This window comes from Orcinus orca, chromosome 1, assembly GCF_937001465.1.
Source record: "Orcinus orca chromosome 1, mOrcOrc1.1, whole genome shotgun sequence".
In the NCBI taxonomy this organism is placed as follows: Eukaryota; Metazoa; Chordata; class Mammalia; order Artiodactyla; family Delphinidae; genus Orcinus; species Orcinus orca.
The window spans coordinates 175,198,881-175,214,361 of NC_064559.1; the positions used below are offsets into that span (position 1 = coordinate 175,198,881).

At 48.7% G+C, this 15,481-nt stretch overlaps 2 protein-coding genes across 4 annotated transcripts in view; one reads left to right on the forward strand and one right to left on the reverse strand.

Moving 5' to 3' along the window:
• Positions 1-863: 863 nt before the first annotated feature.
• AKR1A1 (aldo-keto reductase family 1 member A1) lies at positions 864-10,559 on the reverse strand. 2 transcript variants are annotated; one of them, XM_012539058.3, is made up of 9 exons: positions 10,426-10,559; positions 5,726-5,812; positions 3,886-4,005; positions 3,563-3,714; positions 2,771-2,966; positions 2,231-2,430; positions 1,885-1,957; positions 1,647-1,733; positions 864-1,029 (listed from the first exon to the last, which is right to left on the reverse strand). In XM_012539058.3, the coding sequence occupies exons 2-9, from the start codon at positions 5,804-5,806 to the stop codon at positions 964-966; spliced, it is 975 nt and encodes a 324-aa protein (XP_012394512.1). In that variant the 5' UTR covers positions 5,807-5,812; positions 10,426-10,559; the 3' UTR covers positions 864-963. The 2 variants fall into 2 exon arrangements, with proteins under 2 accessions (XP_012394512.1, XP_049557161.1); XM_049701204.1 differs by lacking the exon at positions 10,426-10,559 and adding an exon at positions 10,224-10,243.
• Positions 10,560-10,654: 95 nt separating this feature from the next.
• Positions 10,655-15,481, forward strand: part of PRDX1 (peroxiredoxin 1) — a 45,047-nt gene continuing 40,220 nt past the window's right edge. The window contains exon 1 of one of the 2 annotated variants that reach the window (XM_033416535.2): positions 10,655-10,779. The gene's annotated coding sequence lies outside the window, so the exon portion shown is untranslated. Of the gene's footprint in view, positions 10,780-11,124; positions 11,144-15,481 lie in introns of those variants that run through there. The other variant, XM_049701227.1, reaches the window with a different exon arrangement.

A 15,481-nucleotide genomic window follows, 5' to 3' on the forward strand; every position in this document is an offset into this window, starting at 1 on the left:
TCTACTCATCCTTCAGATCTCAGCCGATTAAATCAGTAAGCTTCTCACTCTGCGCTTTTTCATAGCACTTCTTCCAACTGTAATTAAACTAATTACACCATTACTTAGTCTGTCTCAAGTAAACTGTAGGGACCTATGTGTCTTGATTATAGCTATATCCCCAGGGTCTCGCATCGTGACCAAGTACTCCATAAATATTTTCTGAATGAAGAGCAATGGTTCAACTAGAAAACTAAAATGAGTTTTGTGACCGAAGTTTAGAGGGATTTTCCAAAAACCCTGCTAAAAATCCAAAACTTCAGTCTCTAGTGGGACCACAAAATATATAAGATAGGACCTTAGGTACAGTGACAAACTTTGGTGCTGACTCTGCCTCCTTCAGGTAGCCTATGCACACTGACTATAGTGTCTGAGAGAAAAAGACCCTGTCCCCAGTTTTGCTGATTTTCCAAGCTGGGACTCCCAAACTTCAGAATGTAAGTTTTGTTGGCTCTTCATATTCTTAAATCTAGGCACTGACTAGATGGGTGGCGGGATGCAGGAACTCAAGACCCATGCCCAGAAGTGTGAAGAAACCACAGGATTCTCGCTGCCCTGATCTCAGTCCGTAAGTGACCAATTTTTGGCATTCCCACTAAGACTACACTGGGATGGCATGTAGTGCTAAGAGATGCCTCTAGGTGGCGCTACTCCACTAATACACCTTATAATTTATGAAGGCGGACACGGAATTCAGCTACACACTGGTTTCTCCAGAGTCAAGAAAGATAAGGGAGTTTGGACTCATGGCAGGTCACACCCAGCATCCGTAAAAGAAACTGTTTCCATATCAGGTCTGACCAGACAAATAAGACAAGCAAGTATCATGGATGGATACTCCAATGGCTTTATTAACTCCTTCTTTCTGGGGATGGCAGGACGTTATAGCTGGAGAGATGAAAAGGAAGCCAGGAAGCTGTGGTCTCAATATGGGTCACTGAAGGGGTAGAGAGGGTGACCTGCATCTCTCGGGACCCTCTTCCCATCCACCTGGAAAGAGAAACAGATGACTCCATTAGTAGGAGCTGACATTCCAAAGACCCAGAACATCTTTTCCCAAGAATCTTACTCAACAGCCTCACCTGTGTACAGCACTATGACAGATGGCACAGACTGAGGCTAGGGCCTCAGAGAATGCCACAGGACCAAGAGCATTCCAGCACCAAACCCACAGCCTGGTACGTGGCTGACCCTGCCCCTAAGAGTTTGCAGTCTCAGCTGGGATAATGAACTCTTTATTTCCCTATGTGCAACAGGGAAACCTCTAACAAGGTTGAGAATGTCCCATTCATATCATTTACTGGGTAATTGTTATGTGTCAGGAACTGGGATCTTTTTACACATAGGAAGCTGAAGGTGGGAGAAGTTAAATAACTTGTTCTAGGTTACAAGGTATCGAGATGCAGGACTGGAACTCACAGGCTACATGCCTTATCCCTCACCCAGACTACTTCCCGGAGCTCAGTAAAGAAAAAAGAGCCCACTGTGTCCAGGACAGCAATCCTACCAACAACATCCTGTGACCAGGAAGGTTGAGGCCAGACTTAGGGCAGAATCCTGCCCCAAATCTCATATTCCCTGCCTCTGGGGGGGTGATACACACTCACCGTAAGCATGGGCACGATGAATCGCAAATTTTTATTCAGGGCATCCAGCTGCTTCATCTCCTCCAGGCTAAAAGTGAAGTCAAACACCTGGGGATGGGAGGCGGGGGCGGGTGGTCAGGAAAGCCAGTTTTGCGAGTGGAAGTTGGGATTCCAGAACAATGCCTTCTTAGCCAAACAGTCAGGGCCAGACTGTGTCCCAATGGACTAAAGAAGACAGGACAGACACATCACCAAGTACCTGGATGTTCTGAAGGATATGGGAAGGTGTGACACTCTTGGGGATGCAGCTCACTTTCCGCTGGACCTGCCACCTGAGTGGGGAATTGAGGTATAGATGAGGAAGTGGAGTCAGTACACATAAGCACTTTTTTTTCTTTTGGTCCTCCATGCAGTCTTCTCTGAGCTCCTGGAACCCCTGAGCCTCACTGGAATAGGGAACATGCCTCAGAGTGGCCTCTCCCCAGATGACACGGCAGGATTCTCAGCCCCATCCAGGCATTTGGATAAGGAACCCCTCAACCCTTGCCTCCCAACCCAGAAGCCTTCTCCCTAACCTGACTATCTTTCCCCAAGATTGCTCATACCTCAGCAAGATCTGAGCTGGAGACCGGCCATACTTTTCAGCCAGTGCCAGGACCACTGGCTCCTCAAGCAGGACAGGCTCATCAGGATCACGCCAAGCACGATCAGAGGAGCCCAGGGGGCTATAAGCAGTCACCTCCAGGCCACGTGCTCGGCAGTGGGCAATCAGCTCATTCTGAGCCATGTATGGGTGGCATTCCACCTGAGCCAAGAAACAACCTATCATCATGAGGTGGCCACAGCCAGCTTGCTGGCCCCACCCAGACATGCACATCCTGACCAACCCTGCATCGCTGACCCCCTGCTTCCCCTCAACCTGCTTTTCTCACTCTCTAGACAGTTTTCCACTATTTCATTCTCTTCCCACACTTCAATGCCCTTCCTTAAGCAGAGGATTTCTGCACCACACTTCTGACAACTTTCTAGCCATCTCTCTGAAGTAGACCCATCATCTGCTCACTCATGCTCATTTACACACACACACACACACACACACACACACACACACAGCCCCCAAACCAACTGATCTTTGCTGTGTTCACCTGCAGGACAGCTGGGCGCACAGAGGCCACACTGAGCACATCATCGATCTGCCGACTGCTGAAGTTGGACAGGCCCAGTGCCCGCACCAGCCCTTTAGCCACCAGTGCCTCCAGAGCCTTCCAGGTCTCCTTGTAGTGGGTGGAGTCATAGCGTATAGTCCCATCAGCATTCTTAGGAAAGGGGTTGTCACCCCGCCTGAGTGAAAGACGGCCCCCCCGCTGTGGGCACAAATGCCAGGCTCCTGCCTACCTGCCCGTCTAGCCATGCTACATCCCATGATCCAAGCCCAGAAAGGGTAAAGGGCCAAGAATGAGAAACAAGCATGGTTTTTCACCTTTCCAGGTCATAACCCAAGTGTTAACTCTATATGGAATGCCCATCCCCCCTCTTCTTCTTCCTAGACACATTATACCTCCTCTCCTCTGGAAAGTCTTCCTTAACTCCTTTCACCTCGGGGAGTTGCATGCCCCTGCAGCCTTCTCCAAGCACAGAGCACAGAGCTGATGGTCGGCTCCTCTCACACCCTCTGTGGGAGCTTACTCAACTGCAACCCCAGGGCCTAGGTCAGCAGAAGCTAGTACGTTTCCCAAATGTACAAAGGCAGCAGGAGGGACCACCCATGTACCCCCTAGGATACACACCATGTGAGGCTGCTCTCCTTTTTTGTAGCTAAACTGTAGCAGAAAAGGCTGAGTGTTCCTCTCCTGTTCTGCTACTGTGACTTACAAAAGGTTACTAACATGACTCTGCCAACCCCTGATTCCCTGGATGAAGACTCTGGCAAGGCTCACTCAAAGGCATAAGGCCAGTGCACCAGGTACAGGTCCAAATACTCCAGCTGGAGGTCAGCGAGTGTCTTCCGGAGGGCAGGCTCCACATCCTCAGGGTGGTGCTTCGTGTTCCACAGCTTGGAAGTCACAAACAGCTCCTCCCGAGGCACCAACTAGTACAGGGGGCAGGGTCCATAGTTAGAAGAGCCACGGGCACCCAATCTCACCCACCCTCATCTCTGGGAGAGGAATTAGAAGGAAGCTGATGCCAGATCCCTCTCGCCAGGCCTCAGCCCCAGCCTCTGAGTTTTCTCACCCCACCCCTCTGTAGCCCCAGTCCTCACCTTGCCAGGTCCCACATTCTCCTTCAGGGCCTCCCCAATCTCAGTCTCGTTGCCGTAGATAGCAGCACAGTCAATGTGGCGGTAGCCTATACTCAAGGCATACTTAATAACTGCTTTTACCTGCCAGGTGAGAAAAGCAGAAGTTTTAGCTCTGTTGGTCTGGACCAGAAACTGCCCTCCCGAGGGTCACTGATGCGGGGAGGGGGCAGGAATTTACCACTGCAGTCATCCATGCAGTGGAAGTGAGAAGATGGCTCTAGTCTCAGGGACCAGAAGTCTCTTCAGAGACCCCAAACCCTTTGTCCCCACCCCACTAACCTCCAAGGTTCCTTCCAAGCAATCTCAGCAGGGCCCAGCTAAAACAAACAATGTGTTCTCACCTAGATGTTCAGAAGGTGGATGGACACATTGACACGGGACAGAAGGCAGAAGTGTAGTCATGGAGACAGGTCCCCAGCCCTGGGGAGCTGGTTAGGGAAACATGATACACAGGTAAATAGTTCCCAGGGCAAAGCCACATGGAGAGAGAACCTTAGGAAGCCATGTAGACCAAGAGAGCTCAGGCGAGCAGAAGAGGTGAGGGGGGAGAAAATGAAGGAAGGCAGAGAAGTGAGATGGAAGCTGGGCCCAGAGTCCCCCGCCAGAAGAGAAGCAAGCAGACACCAAGGAGGAGGACAGGTCAGTCAATTTGTTAAAAACCAGACTCACACAGCATTAGGAGCAGAACCAAGGGTGCCAGGCCCCTGCCACTCAAGATCCCCATTTAGGTGTAGCTCTTACTATCCAGACATATGCCCCTCACACCTGACCCTACTCCTGCCGCTCCATACCCTTCCCCATCCCCTCCATCCCTGCCCCCAATCTTGGCCCTGGCTCTGGTTGTCACCAACTGCCTTCATCTAGCTCCTGGACTTGCCCCAGGCCATGTCAGTGCCTGCCTACAGAACCAGCCTCCTAGGCAGCTGTAGGAAGGAAAGCAAAGGTAAAAAAGGCAGAGTTCATCCAGCCACACCAGCCTAAATTCCAGAGAGAAGAGGCCATTCTCCTTGCCAGAGTCCCTCCCAAACTTCTCTAAACTCTGACTCAGATTCCAAGCACAAGGAACAAGTCCTGAGGAGATGCTCCACCCCAGGTGCAAGCTGAATCTCTACCTGTGTCAATCTAGAAAAACAGGTCTCTCCTCCTAGGCTCCCTGGGCTGGAAGGGTCTACACCAGGGGTTGCTAAACTCTAGCAGTTTTCTTTTGGTTTTTTTTGGCCCTTGAGCTAAGAATGATTTTTATATTTTTAAATAGTTACGTAAGTACATAATCACCTCCATTTTGCAAACTGTCTAACAAAATCTAAATTATTAACCACCTCGTTCTTTAAGAAAAAGTTTGCTGACCTTCAGTCTAAACAGTTGACCTAGTTATTCTTTAAACCCTAATACCTGCTGTGTGCCTACCTCTGGCCTCAAGGAACCCAGCTTGGAACAGGAGACATGATCACAGCACAGGGTGATAAGTGGCATATTAGGGGTCAGCATAAGGCCAGGCACAGAGGGGTCCCATGCCTTCACAGCAGTGCAGGTCCAGTCAGCAAAAGGGCTCCTTCCTACACTCTAGGCAGTGCTGGGCCCCTCAACCACTCCTCTGAATCAGCTGTGGAAGCCAAGTGCTCACTGCTGGTCCCTTCTTCCCTTGTTTCTTCCCACTGCCCTCCAGGCTCATCCCACCTGAGGTGAAGTATAGTCGGCGGGCGGGGGGGCTGCTAGAAAAAACACAGACACCCTCTCCTGAATAGTGCCTTTTCCCGAGCAGAGGAGCAAGAAGCCCCCCTCCTAACCTCCCATCCCTCACCTGGCCAGGCTCACTCTTCCAGGTGCCCAGTCCAATCAGGGGCATCTTCTGTCCAGTGTGCAGGATACAGGAAGCCGCCATTGCCCCCTGAAACATAGATGGGAAGAGAATGGTATGGGGTCAGTGCCGTTGCTTGGGCCCACTGATCAAGACTCCTGTAAAACAGGAAGGGGGCACAGGGGTGATAGGAGAAAAAACAGAGTCATGTGTATATGCCTATGAGCTGAGACGAGGTGCCTGGAACCACGCAAAGCCAGTAACTCCTGGACAAACACTAACGGGACCACCAGCCTGGATGCCCTTCTTCCATCAGGCTAAAGTTCTGCTTAAAGAGCTCTAAAACCTAAAAACAAAGGCGAGGTGGCTTCCCAGAAGTACCCAGCCTTAACTACATGAGGTCTCAAACCACTGTAAGACAGACAAAGGCCTTTATGAGACAAAGTGAGACCAGGTGACAGAACTGGCTCAGGAAAGGGTCCCTTTTCAAAGGATGAAATGAATGTTCCCAGGAGGTTGTCAGAACTACAGAGACTCTGAGTCCCTCTTTCAGAGGTCTGATTGGCCATGCTGCTAGGCCTGAGTACGGTCTTACAAGGGAAGTATACTATTTTTTAGATGAAAAAAACAGGCTCAGAGAGGTAAAATTATTTGCCCCAAATCAACAGCTAAGTGGCAGAGCCAACTATTCAAGGAGGAGCTGATGGTAAAGGCGGGAAAAGGCAAGTAAACACAGACCTATAAAATACATGTGCATGTACACTGTGCTACAGAAAAGCAAATGACTTCTGTAGGGCAAGAACCAGGGAATAATGACACTGGCTTTTAAGAATTAGTTGGGACAGTCCCAAGAGTCAAGGGTAAGAGTCTTTCCAGGAAGAGGAACTAGACACAGGACTTCAATGCAGCAGAAAGCAGGAAATTACAGATACATGAAAATTTCTAACTGAACGAAGCAGGTGGGTGATTGAAGCAACCCTGTTTGGAGAGCTATGAAAATCAGAAGTCTCCAAATGGGGAACTTCCCTGGTGGCGCAGTGGTTAAGAATCCTCCTGCCAATGCAGGGCACAAGGTTTCAATCCCTGGCCCAGGAAGATCCCACATGCCACAGAGCAACTAAGCCCATGCACCACAACTACTAAGCCTGCACTCTAGAGCCCGCGAGCCACAGCTACTGAAGCCCGCATGCCTAGAGCCCGTACTCCGCAACAAGAGAAGCCACCGCAGTGAGAAGCCCGCACACCACAAGGAAGAGTAGCCCCCCCACCCCCGTTCGCCGCAACAGTACAGAAAAGCCCGTGCGCAGCAACAAAAACCCAACTCAGACAAAAATAAATAAATAAGTAAATAAACTTATTAAAAAAAAAAAAGAGTATTATGGTAGAGCAGGTAACTGGACAAGTTGTAACTATAACCAACACACCAAAATTGTCTTTCCTAATACTTCTGACTCAGGAAGAATTTTATAGTCTAGCATAACCTTATGGAGACTACCCTTTCTGCTAAAACAAAAACAGAAAGAAAAACGTTCAACCTGGGCAGCAAACCACAGACCACTGAAGGCAATACTCTTCATTACCAAACTTCCCAGGGACACCAACCTGCCCAGGGATCAGGCAAACATGTCTGGACTTCACAGGAGGAACTAGCCTGCTAGCTGCTACCAGGGTCTGTGGCTGGTTTCCTGGGCTTGATCAACCCATGACCTGTTGACCTCTCCCAGATTTACCAGAACACAAGGGATGGCTCTGAAATTACACCCAGGCTGAAGAGTATGAACAAAAACCTGGCCTCAGGGGAAAAGGAAAAAACCTCATGCTTGCCTCTCCCTTTTGCTTGTGAAACTGAAAACCAAAAAGGCTAAGCCTTGAGGTGGCGGACTGGTCCCAAGGCGTGCAGGTGCCCTGTGCCTATTCAGCAGTTCCCTCCTGAAGACTGGAGTGCTCAGCCTGCCACTGAAGACTGGTCTGCAGCTCCCACTGCTCAGGCCACTGAGTGGGTAGGAACAACCACTGAGTGGTCTTAAGCTGTTCTTCCACAAACTCTTAAAATGGAAATAGGTTGACGGAAAATAAACAGTTTCTGAAAAAAAAAAAAAAGGCTAAGGCTTGGAGGGGCAGGAATCATAGAGGTAGAAACGGCAAACACAGATCTGCAAAGAACAAGAGCTCCAAAGGACAGAACAGAAGGCAGAAGACAGATGTTTTCCTCTAGGACAGGAAGTCATCCTCTACCAGCTCCTGACTTCCTCATCTTCTGCCTGGTGCCACAGCCTTTCAGCCAGCCCTGCATTAATAGGCTCTGAGCTTGTCAGCATCTGCCTAGCTGGACCTCTGGCAGAATTCAGAACCCTCATGTTATCTTGGGAGAGGTTCTAGATGGAAAAGAGAGAAAAGCTGGGTGTGTGGGGAGAGGCGGGTGAGGGTAGTACCAGGATTCAGGTTTTATTATTCCCAGGTCAGTGCCTAGGTTCCTTCTCTCTGAGGCTCAGTCTTCCTTTCTCAGAGGAGGGCTCTAGAGCTGCCTTGATACAGGAAACTTGAAAACACAGGAAGAAGAGAAAGCAGTATTCATGTGAGTGTTCCCTGGCTGGATGGGCCTTTCTTCTCTGCTCCCCATAAATATTGATGTCCCTCAGGGTTCTGTCCTCAATCCCTTCTCACTCCCTAGTCAAGCTCAAGTCTTCAGTGATCACCTTAATCACTAATTCTTCCCACCCCAGTTCTATATATTCACCTCCCTCTGGACATCTCCACCTGTATATCCTACAGATAAGTGAGACTCAACATGTCCAAAAGTATACTTATCAAGTCCAGCAACACAGCACAGATTTCAAGCTCTGGGGTGGCACAGACCTGGGCTTGAATCTCAGCTCCCCCATTCTAAAGAGATTTTTAAGCACTCTGCACAGTGCCTGACCATGTTCTTCTTTCTGTATACTCTATCTCACCAGGGACTCAAGGCCCTGGGTGACAAGTGTTAAAGCAAACCAGACAACCGGTCTACAGTATAATCCATGGGGGCCTTAAAAAAGCCCTCTAATGTATTTCAGTTTGTTTGAGGCATTTCTGAGTATTATCAGATTAGGGTTTCGACAGGTGATGGGGGGGAGTTTATCTTCTTCTTCTGGTTTCGAAGAAGCCAGGACGGAAAGCCACCTTAAATATGTAGCAGTGGCCAAGATTTGGTCTATCTGGCTGCATTAAAAATCCTGTAAATACTTGTAAATATTACAAAAGACACTGTTTGCTCTAAACTGTAATGTAAAACCTAAGATTGCAATAACACTTCCTGGACTTCTTGATGTATGTGAAAAGAATATATACTTCCTAAATCTTTATCCAGCCTATCTCTGTCCAACTCCAGGGCCACTGCTCTAGCTGTGACCACCCCTCCCAGAACCAGGGATCTCTCTGCTTCCGGTGTGTCCCCTCTCCCCACAAAGCAGTCCCCAAATCTGACCATGTGATTCCCAGGATCTCTTCCAGTAGATCGCTCCTACCCTCAGGATAACGTCCAGACTTCCTGGTAATACCCTTTATAACCTGGCTCCCACCTCCCCCATCTCTCCACCTCTTCATTTCAGACTCCATATTCCAGGCTTTGCAGAACCAGCCACCATATTTGACTCCAGGCCTCTGCACTTTCCTTCCCCAAGTCCCTTGCCTGGCTAACTGCAGGTCACCCTTCAGCTAGCAGTTTAAATTTCTGGTTCCTCCCATGTCCTGACAGTTGTGCACATCACTGCATTTGTCTGTTCATTTTTCCTCACAAATCTTGGTACTCTTTGAGGTCAGGGCCTATCATCTACCCAAACCTGTAGCTGCTAGAGTGCCTGCTCCCTCCTCCACCCCACACACAGCGGCAAATGGAGGAGATCTTGTCAGCAGGAGGGGCATTTGATAAAGTCACTGCCTCCATCACCTTCTTCCTTTACTTCTTGGATAACCTGGAAAAAAATCATCTCTGGAAAATAACAAAGCATTTACCATCATCTTCGGTAAAAAGAAAAAAAAAAAAATCCCAGTGACTCCAGGAAGGATGATACTCGGATTTTTCTTGTATTACAGATAAGAAAACTGAGACCTTGGGAAAAGTAACAGGACTGATCAGAATCATCAAGACTCTTCTAAGGGAGGTCCTGCAGCCCAGAGTATGGACAGGCTGAAGGGAGAGTTAATTTATACTAACCCCATCCGGTGAAGGTTCAGATTCCAGTCTCACTTTAACAGAGCACTGGGTAAAAAGAAAAACATGCCCTGGCTTTCCCAAACCCAAGGCAGGTGCCTAAGCAAGCAAACCCACACCCCTCCTGCCACTTATGAGAAGCGTCTCTGCAATTCCACATTAAAGCCGGAGTTCCTGAAAAAATCGTGTTGGTGGGTAGACAAAAGGAAGATGGCAACCAAAACTTACTGACAGTATGTGCCGGGAGCTTTAAGAGCTTTATCTCACTTTAACTCTTGTTACATACAGTTCTGATGTAGGAACAGATTTTACCGCTGAGAAAACTGAGGTCCAGAGAAACTGAGAACTTATCCAAGATCACTCAGCGAATAAGAGGAAGCTCAAATCAGAAACCAAGTCGGGCCGCCTCCTCAGCATTTGCTCTTCGCTCTAACCTGGGGGCGGACACATCTGTAGTGAAGGTTCGAGGCCATCTCCACTACGACAAATATGGGGCAGCAGAAGAGAAACTCACCTCGGCACGAGCACAGGACGTTAGCAGGGAAGTATGGCTTTTCAGCTCAGTCCTGTGCCCTGCTAGCGACCCAATGGGCCTCAGCTTCCGGGATTGGTGAGCAGCAAAAAACTGGCCTGAGATTGGACACCGGGACTTAAGTCTGGCGGTGATGACGAAGCTCCTCCCAGAGGAGGGGCCTGGGGCCGGGCTTTCAACATCACGCGCAGTGGTGGACCCCGCCCCTGTCCCCAGAAACAAGTTGGGGAGTGGACGCCTGAGCTGGGGGGCTGCACTATCTCTTCCTCAGGACGCTGGTGGGTGGATTGGCGGAGTCTGGGCATACTCCACAGCGCGAGTTTGGAGAACTCCCGGGTGAGTGAAGCCTGCGCCGACGGCCAAGTAAGCGGCCTCGGAGGCGGGGCCAGGGGGCGCCTCTGCCTGGCCCATATTGTGACGCGCGCCGCCGCGAGGCCGCTCTGGGCAACTTCTGCTCGTTCTGCGGCCAGAGGGAGGAGAGCCCGGCTGCCACGTGGTGACTTCTTCTGCAGTCGACTCCCGCTAAGGACTACAGGCCCCACTCTGATCTGTTCTCTTCCTTAGAGCCGAGTTGGCCAAGTTCCCTGAAAACACCTAAGCTGGTCCCATTATTTGGTCAGGCAAACTGAGGTCCAGAGAACAGCCGCAGCACAGAGGTTGACAGTAACAGGGAAGACCTTGGGACTACAGGCTTCAAGAGGTAAACGTTAGTGCTCTCTGTATCCGGACTGTGGACCCTGGCAGCGCATTTATGTTTTATGTATATTTAGGCTTTATAAACATTAATTTATTGAGTCTTCACAACAATTCTGGAAGGGGAATGTTCTTTTTTATTTTATTTACTGCAAGCCTTTTTATTGAAGTATAGCATACTGGTAAATGGAATATTGCCTGCCATATCAGGAAACAAAGGATGTCGCAATCATCAGCGATTGAAGCTGTGCAGCCGCCACCAAAGGTGAGCTAGTGAGCCCTAAGGGAATTTAGGAAGGAAACAAAGAATACCTGCCATCTAGCAGCCATCAGACTGCAGCCACTCCCTAAGGTGATCCCTGATTTCAAGATACGAAAACACAGGATACTGGCCCCAGATAGCTGAGGTGCATAGCAAAGGCATGATTTCAGTGAGCCCAGAACCCTTGCATTTTCCCATGCATAGAAAAGCGCTAAATTCCTTAACTTGGGATTTCTGGTTTTCTTTAATTAACGGTAATCTTATGACGTTCTGACTACCTGCCGTTTGTTACAAAGCTCCTATATATCCTAGCTCCCCCCTTGCCTCCTTGGAGCAGTTCTCTCAGTGTTACTTGAGATGCTGCCTTCTGGGCTTGAAGTCCTAAAAATTGCCACCAAATAAAACAACTCTAACTTTTAGTTTGTGAATATTTTTTTAATCGACAATACAGACAGAACAATGCACAAATCTTAAACGTACAACTCTGTGATTTTTTTTTTCAACATAACCACCATCCAGATGAATATACAGTGTTACCAGCACACTTGAAGCCTCCTGTGAGGAAGGTATTCAGTTCCATTTTACAGACTGTGCAGACTCAGCAAGGTTTCCCTTGCTCAGAGTCACACAGTTATTAAGTTACAGTTTTGTTTTTTGGTGGGTTTTTGTTTTTGGCTGCGTTGGGTCTTCGTTGCTGCGTGCGGGCTTTCTCTAGTTGCGGCAAGCAGGGGCTACTCTTCTTTGAGGTGCGCTGACTTCTCATTGCGGTGACTTTTCTCGTTGTGGAGCACGGGCTCTAGGCGCACGGGCTTCAGTAGTTGTGGCACACGGGCTCAGTAGTTGGGGCTCGTGGGCTCTAGAGTGCGGGCTCAGTAGTTCTGGCGCACGGGCTTAGTTGCTCTGCGGCATGTGGGATCTTCCTAGACCATGGATTGAACCCGTGTCCCCTGCATTGGCAGGCGGATTCTTAACCACTGCGCCACCAGGGAAGTCCCAAGTTACAGTTCTGAGATTTGAAATCCCGTTTGCCATTTAGGCTGAGACGTGTCTTGAATTTATGTTTTCCTTGGTGGAAGTGGGCAAGAAGCAGATTTGTCCTGGTGTAGCTCTGCCTTTTTCTCCCTTCAACTCCTCCCCCACCCATCTGTACTCCCCCAGTACCACTCTTCCCCATCTTTTTTTTTTTTTTTTTCCTTGCGGTACGCGGGCCTCTCACTGTTGTGGCCTCTCCCTTGCGGAGCACAGGCTCCGGACGCACAGGCTCAGCGGCCATGGCTCACGGGCCTAGCCGCTCTGCGGCATGTGGGATCTTTCCGGACCGGGGCACAAACCCGTGTCCCCTGCATCGGCAGGCGGACTCTCAACCACTGCGCCACCAGGGAAGCCCTTCCCCATCTTTTTTTACACCCAGATTACTCCCCACTGTCTCCGAAGTAGGAGTGGTATCCTGATGGACTAAATGTCCGATATTTCACACCATCTATCCTCATAAAGACACTCAGATTCCAGCTTATGTGATTGTTACCGAGTCCAAGCTTGCTCTGCTCACCGCACGACAGGCCAATGAATCAGAGGCGAGGTGTTGAGGCAAGGAATACCACTTTATTTGGAAAGCCAGCAGACGGAGAAGGCGTCACACTAGTGTCTCTGAAAAACCGTCCTATCTGGGCCTGGGTGACAGTTTCTTTTATAGAATCAGAGAGAGAGGGGCAGTGAGGAAGTAAAGCAAAAGGGCCATCAGTCTTGCAAAACATCTCCTGGAATGACCAACCTCCGTGAGGGGATGTGTTAGTTTCTTTTTTCTTGCAGCCACTCACAGGTGGGCATGGTTACCTGAGGCAGGCCATTTATATATGATTATAATAACAAAAGCAACGAAAAGCAAAGGTTAAAGGCAATGAAACAGATCAGACATGGAGTCTGATTTAGCTCTTCCCTGTTACCTGATCAGAATTTAGAATCTCTCAAGTTCATCTTAGCCCAGCAAAGACCATTATAAGCAGGTAGGGCAGGGGGTCCCCAGAGAAAGAGAACTGTTACCAGAAAAACTGGGTTCATCCCTTGGTGGGTGTCAAGCCAAAAGACACAACCAAGCCAAAGATCAGGAGAAGGGAGAATTTATTATTGAAACCTAGCAGGACCCTGTAGGACTCCCGGGTACAAAGCCTTTCTGTGTCCCCCATTTCTTGTTTGTAGGAAATAGGCTTCATTCAGCCTCCTTGACCTTCCCTAAGTTCCAAAGGGCAGGTTAAAACAGTTGCTAATCAGAGAAGGGAGCGAATGCAGAAACAACAGAGGAACAATCAAGAAATACTAATGCAGCCTTGGGGCAGGGTCCTGGTTCCTCCTCAAGGAATATACATAACAATATTTTTGAGATCTGCAGGAACTAAGACCCCCACCCAGGGAGAGGATAGCAACCTCAGGCTGAGCACAAGATTCCTGGAGCACTGCCTTGTTACCTCACCACCAACCAATGAGAAGAAAGCCATACACCCTGCAGCCCTCACCCCAAATTTTGCCTATAAAAAGCTTTCCCCAAAAACCATTGGGGAGTTCGGGATTTTTGAGCATGAGCCACCCATTCTCCTTGCTTGGTCTTGCAATAGACCTTTCTCTGCTTCAATGTTTGATGTTTAGGTTTATTTGGCCTCACTGTACACGGGGCACACAAACTTTTGTTCAGTCATTATTGCAACAAGTAAAGAGAACAACAGGGATCTTTCCCAAAGCAGAAAGGCAAAGGTTTTGCTGCTCCCTGACAGCAAAAATGGGAACGTTTAAGCTAAGGGCACATGCATATTCATGAAAGGGCTTGGGTGGTCAACAGAGTCCAAACTTTAGTTAATTAAAGTCACAAAAGTCAGAAAATCTCGACATCAGCATCCCTTACGTTCTAACTGATCTGGTGGTTGAGTGCTTCAGGCTAATCTTTTTTTTGTAAAACAGAACTGGAAGTCTTCTCTTTGCTGTTGTTACTCCTCTGGCCTGATAACAGTTTGTTCTTGCATAATTTTGTTCCCTTAAGATCACTAATTACTGAGACCTGTTCAAGGACAAGCACTGTGGCCAGGCTTAGATCACAAAATGGCTTAGGCCATAAAGGACCCTCCCACAATCCACAATCTTCTGCCCCATCTAATGGACTCCCTCCTGCCCACTCCTTCCCCAGATCTGAGACTTTTGCTCTTAGTTCTGGCCACTGGGATTGTTCCATGCAAGGCACAACACTAGCCTTCCAAGAGTTTTCAGAGCAATAGTCATCAAATTGGTGGTATATTGTCTTCTAAAAGAGATCAGCATGAGAACGCACCATCCCTTTTACAATCTTCCTCCTCCGTTTTAAAAGAGACAAACCTCTCAGCCAGCTCATAGGATGCATTGCCCCCGTGTGCATTGAGGCTACTAAACAAAGGAACTTTTGGAAATACTGATGACTCTAATGACTGGATCAGAAACCCTTATGCAAGTCATTTCCAATTCTTTGTTTTGAAAACTATTGGTAAAAGCTGATAGACCATTAAAAATAATTTTGCGTGGGCTTCCCTGGTGGCACAGTGGTTGAGGGTCCGCCTGCTGATGCAGGGGACATGGGTTCGTGCCCCGGTCCGGGAAGATCCCACATGCCGCGCAGCGGCTGGACCCGTGAGCCATGGCCACTGAGCCTGCGCGTCTGGAGCCTGTGCTCCGCAACGGGAGAGGCCACAACAGTGAGAGGCCCGCGTACCGCAAACATATATATATATATATATATATATATATATATATATATATATATATATATATAATTTTGCGTGATAGATTTTGTGATTTTTGGAGTGTAACTTGGAAAGAGTTAAAACAGCTAAGTGACATTGCTTTAGAAAGATTTCTATTTCCATCCACTTATTTATGTGAACAAGTTATCTCAATGCTTGTATCTATAAAAATGAAAAGTAAGAATGGAATTGAGGGACTTCCCTGGTGGTGCCGTGGTTAAGAATCAGCTAGCCAATGCAGGGGACACAGGTTCAAGCCTTGGTCCTGGAAGATCCCACATGCTGCGGAGCAACTAAGCCCTTGCGCCACAGCTACTGAGCCCGC

Bases quoted from the DNA above. Each gene is read 5' to 3' on its own strand.
- AKR1A1 (XM_012539058.3), bottom strand. From the start codon at position 5,806: ATGGCGGCTTCCTGTATCCTGCACACTGGACAGAAGATGCCCCTGATT. The intron at 4,006-5,725 runs GTGAGGGATGGG...CTCACCTGGCAG, and splicing joins GGAAGAGTGAGCCTGGCCAG to GTAAAAGCAGTTATTAAGTA. The intron at 3,715-3,885 runs GTGAGGACTGGG...CCCCTGTACTAG, and splicing joins AGAATGTGGGACCTGGCAAG to TTGGTGCCTCGGGAGGAGCT.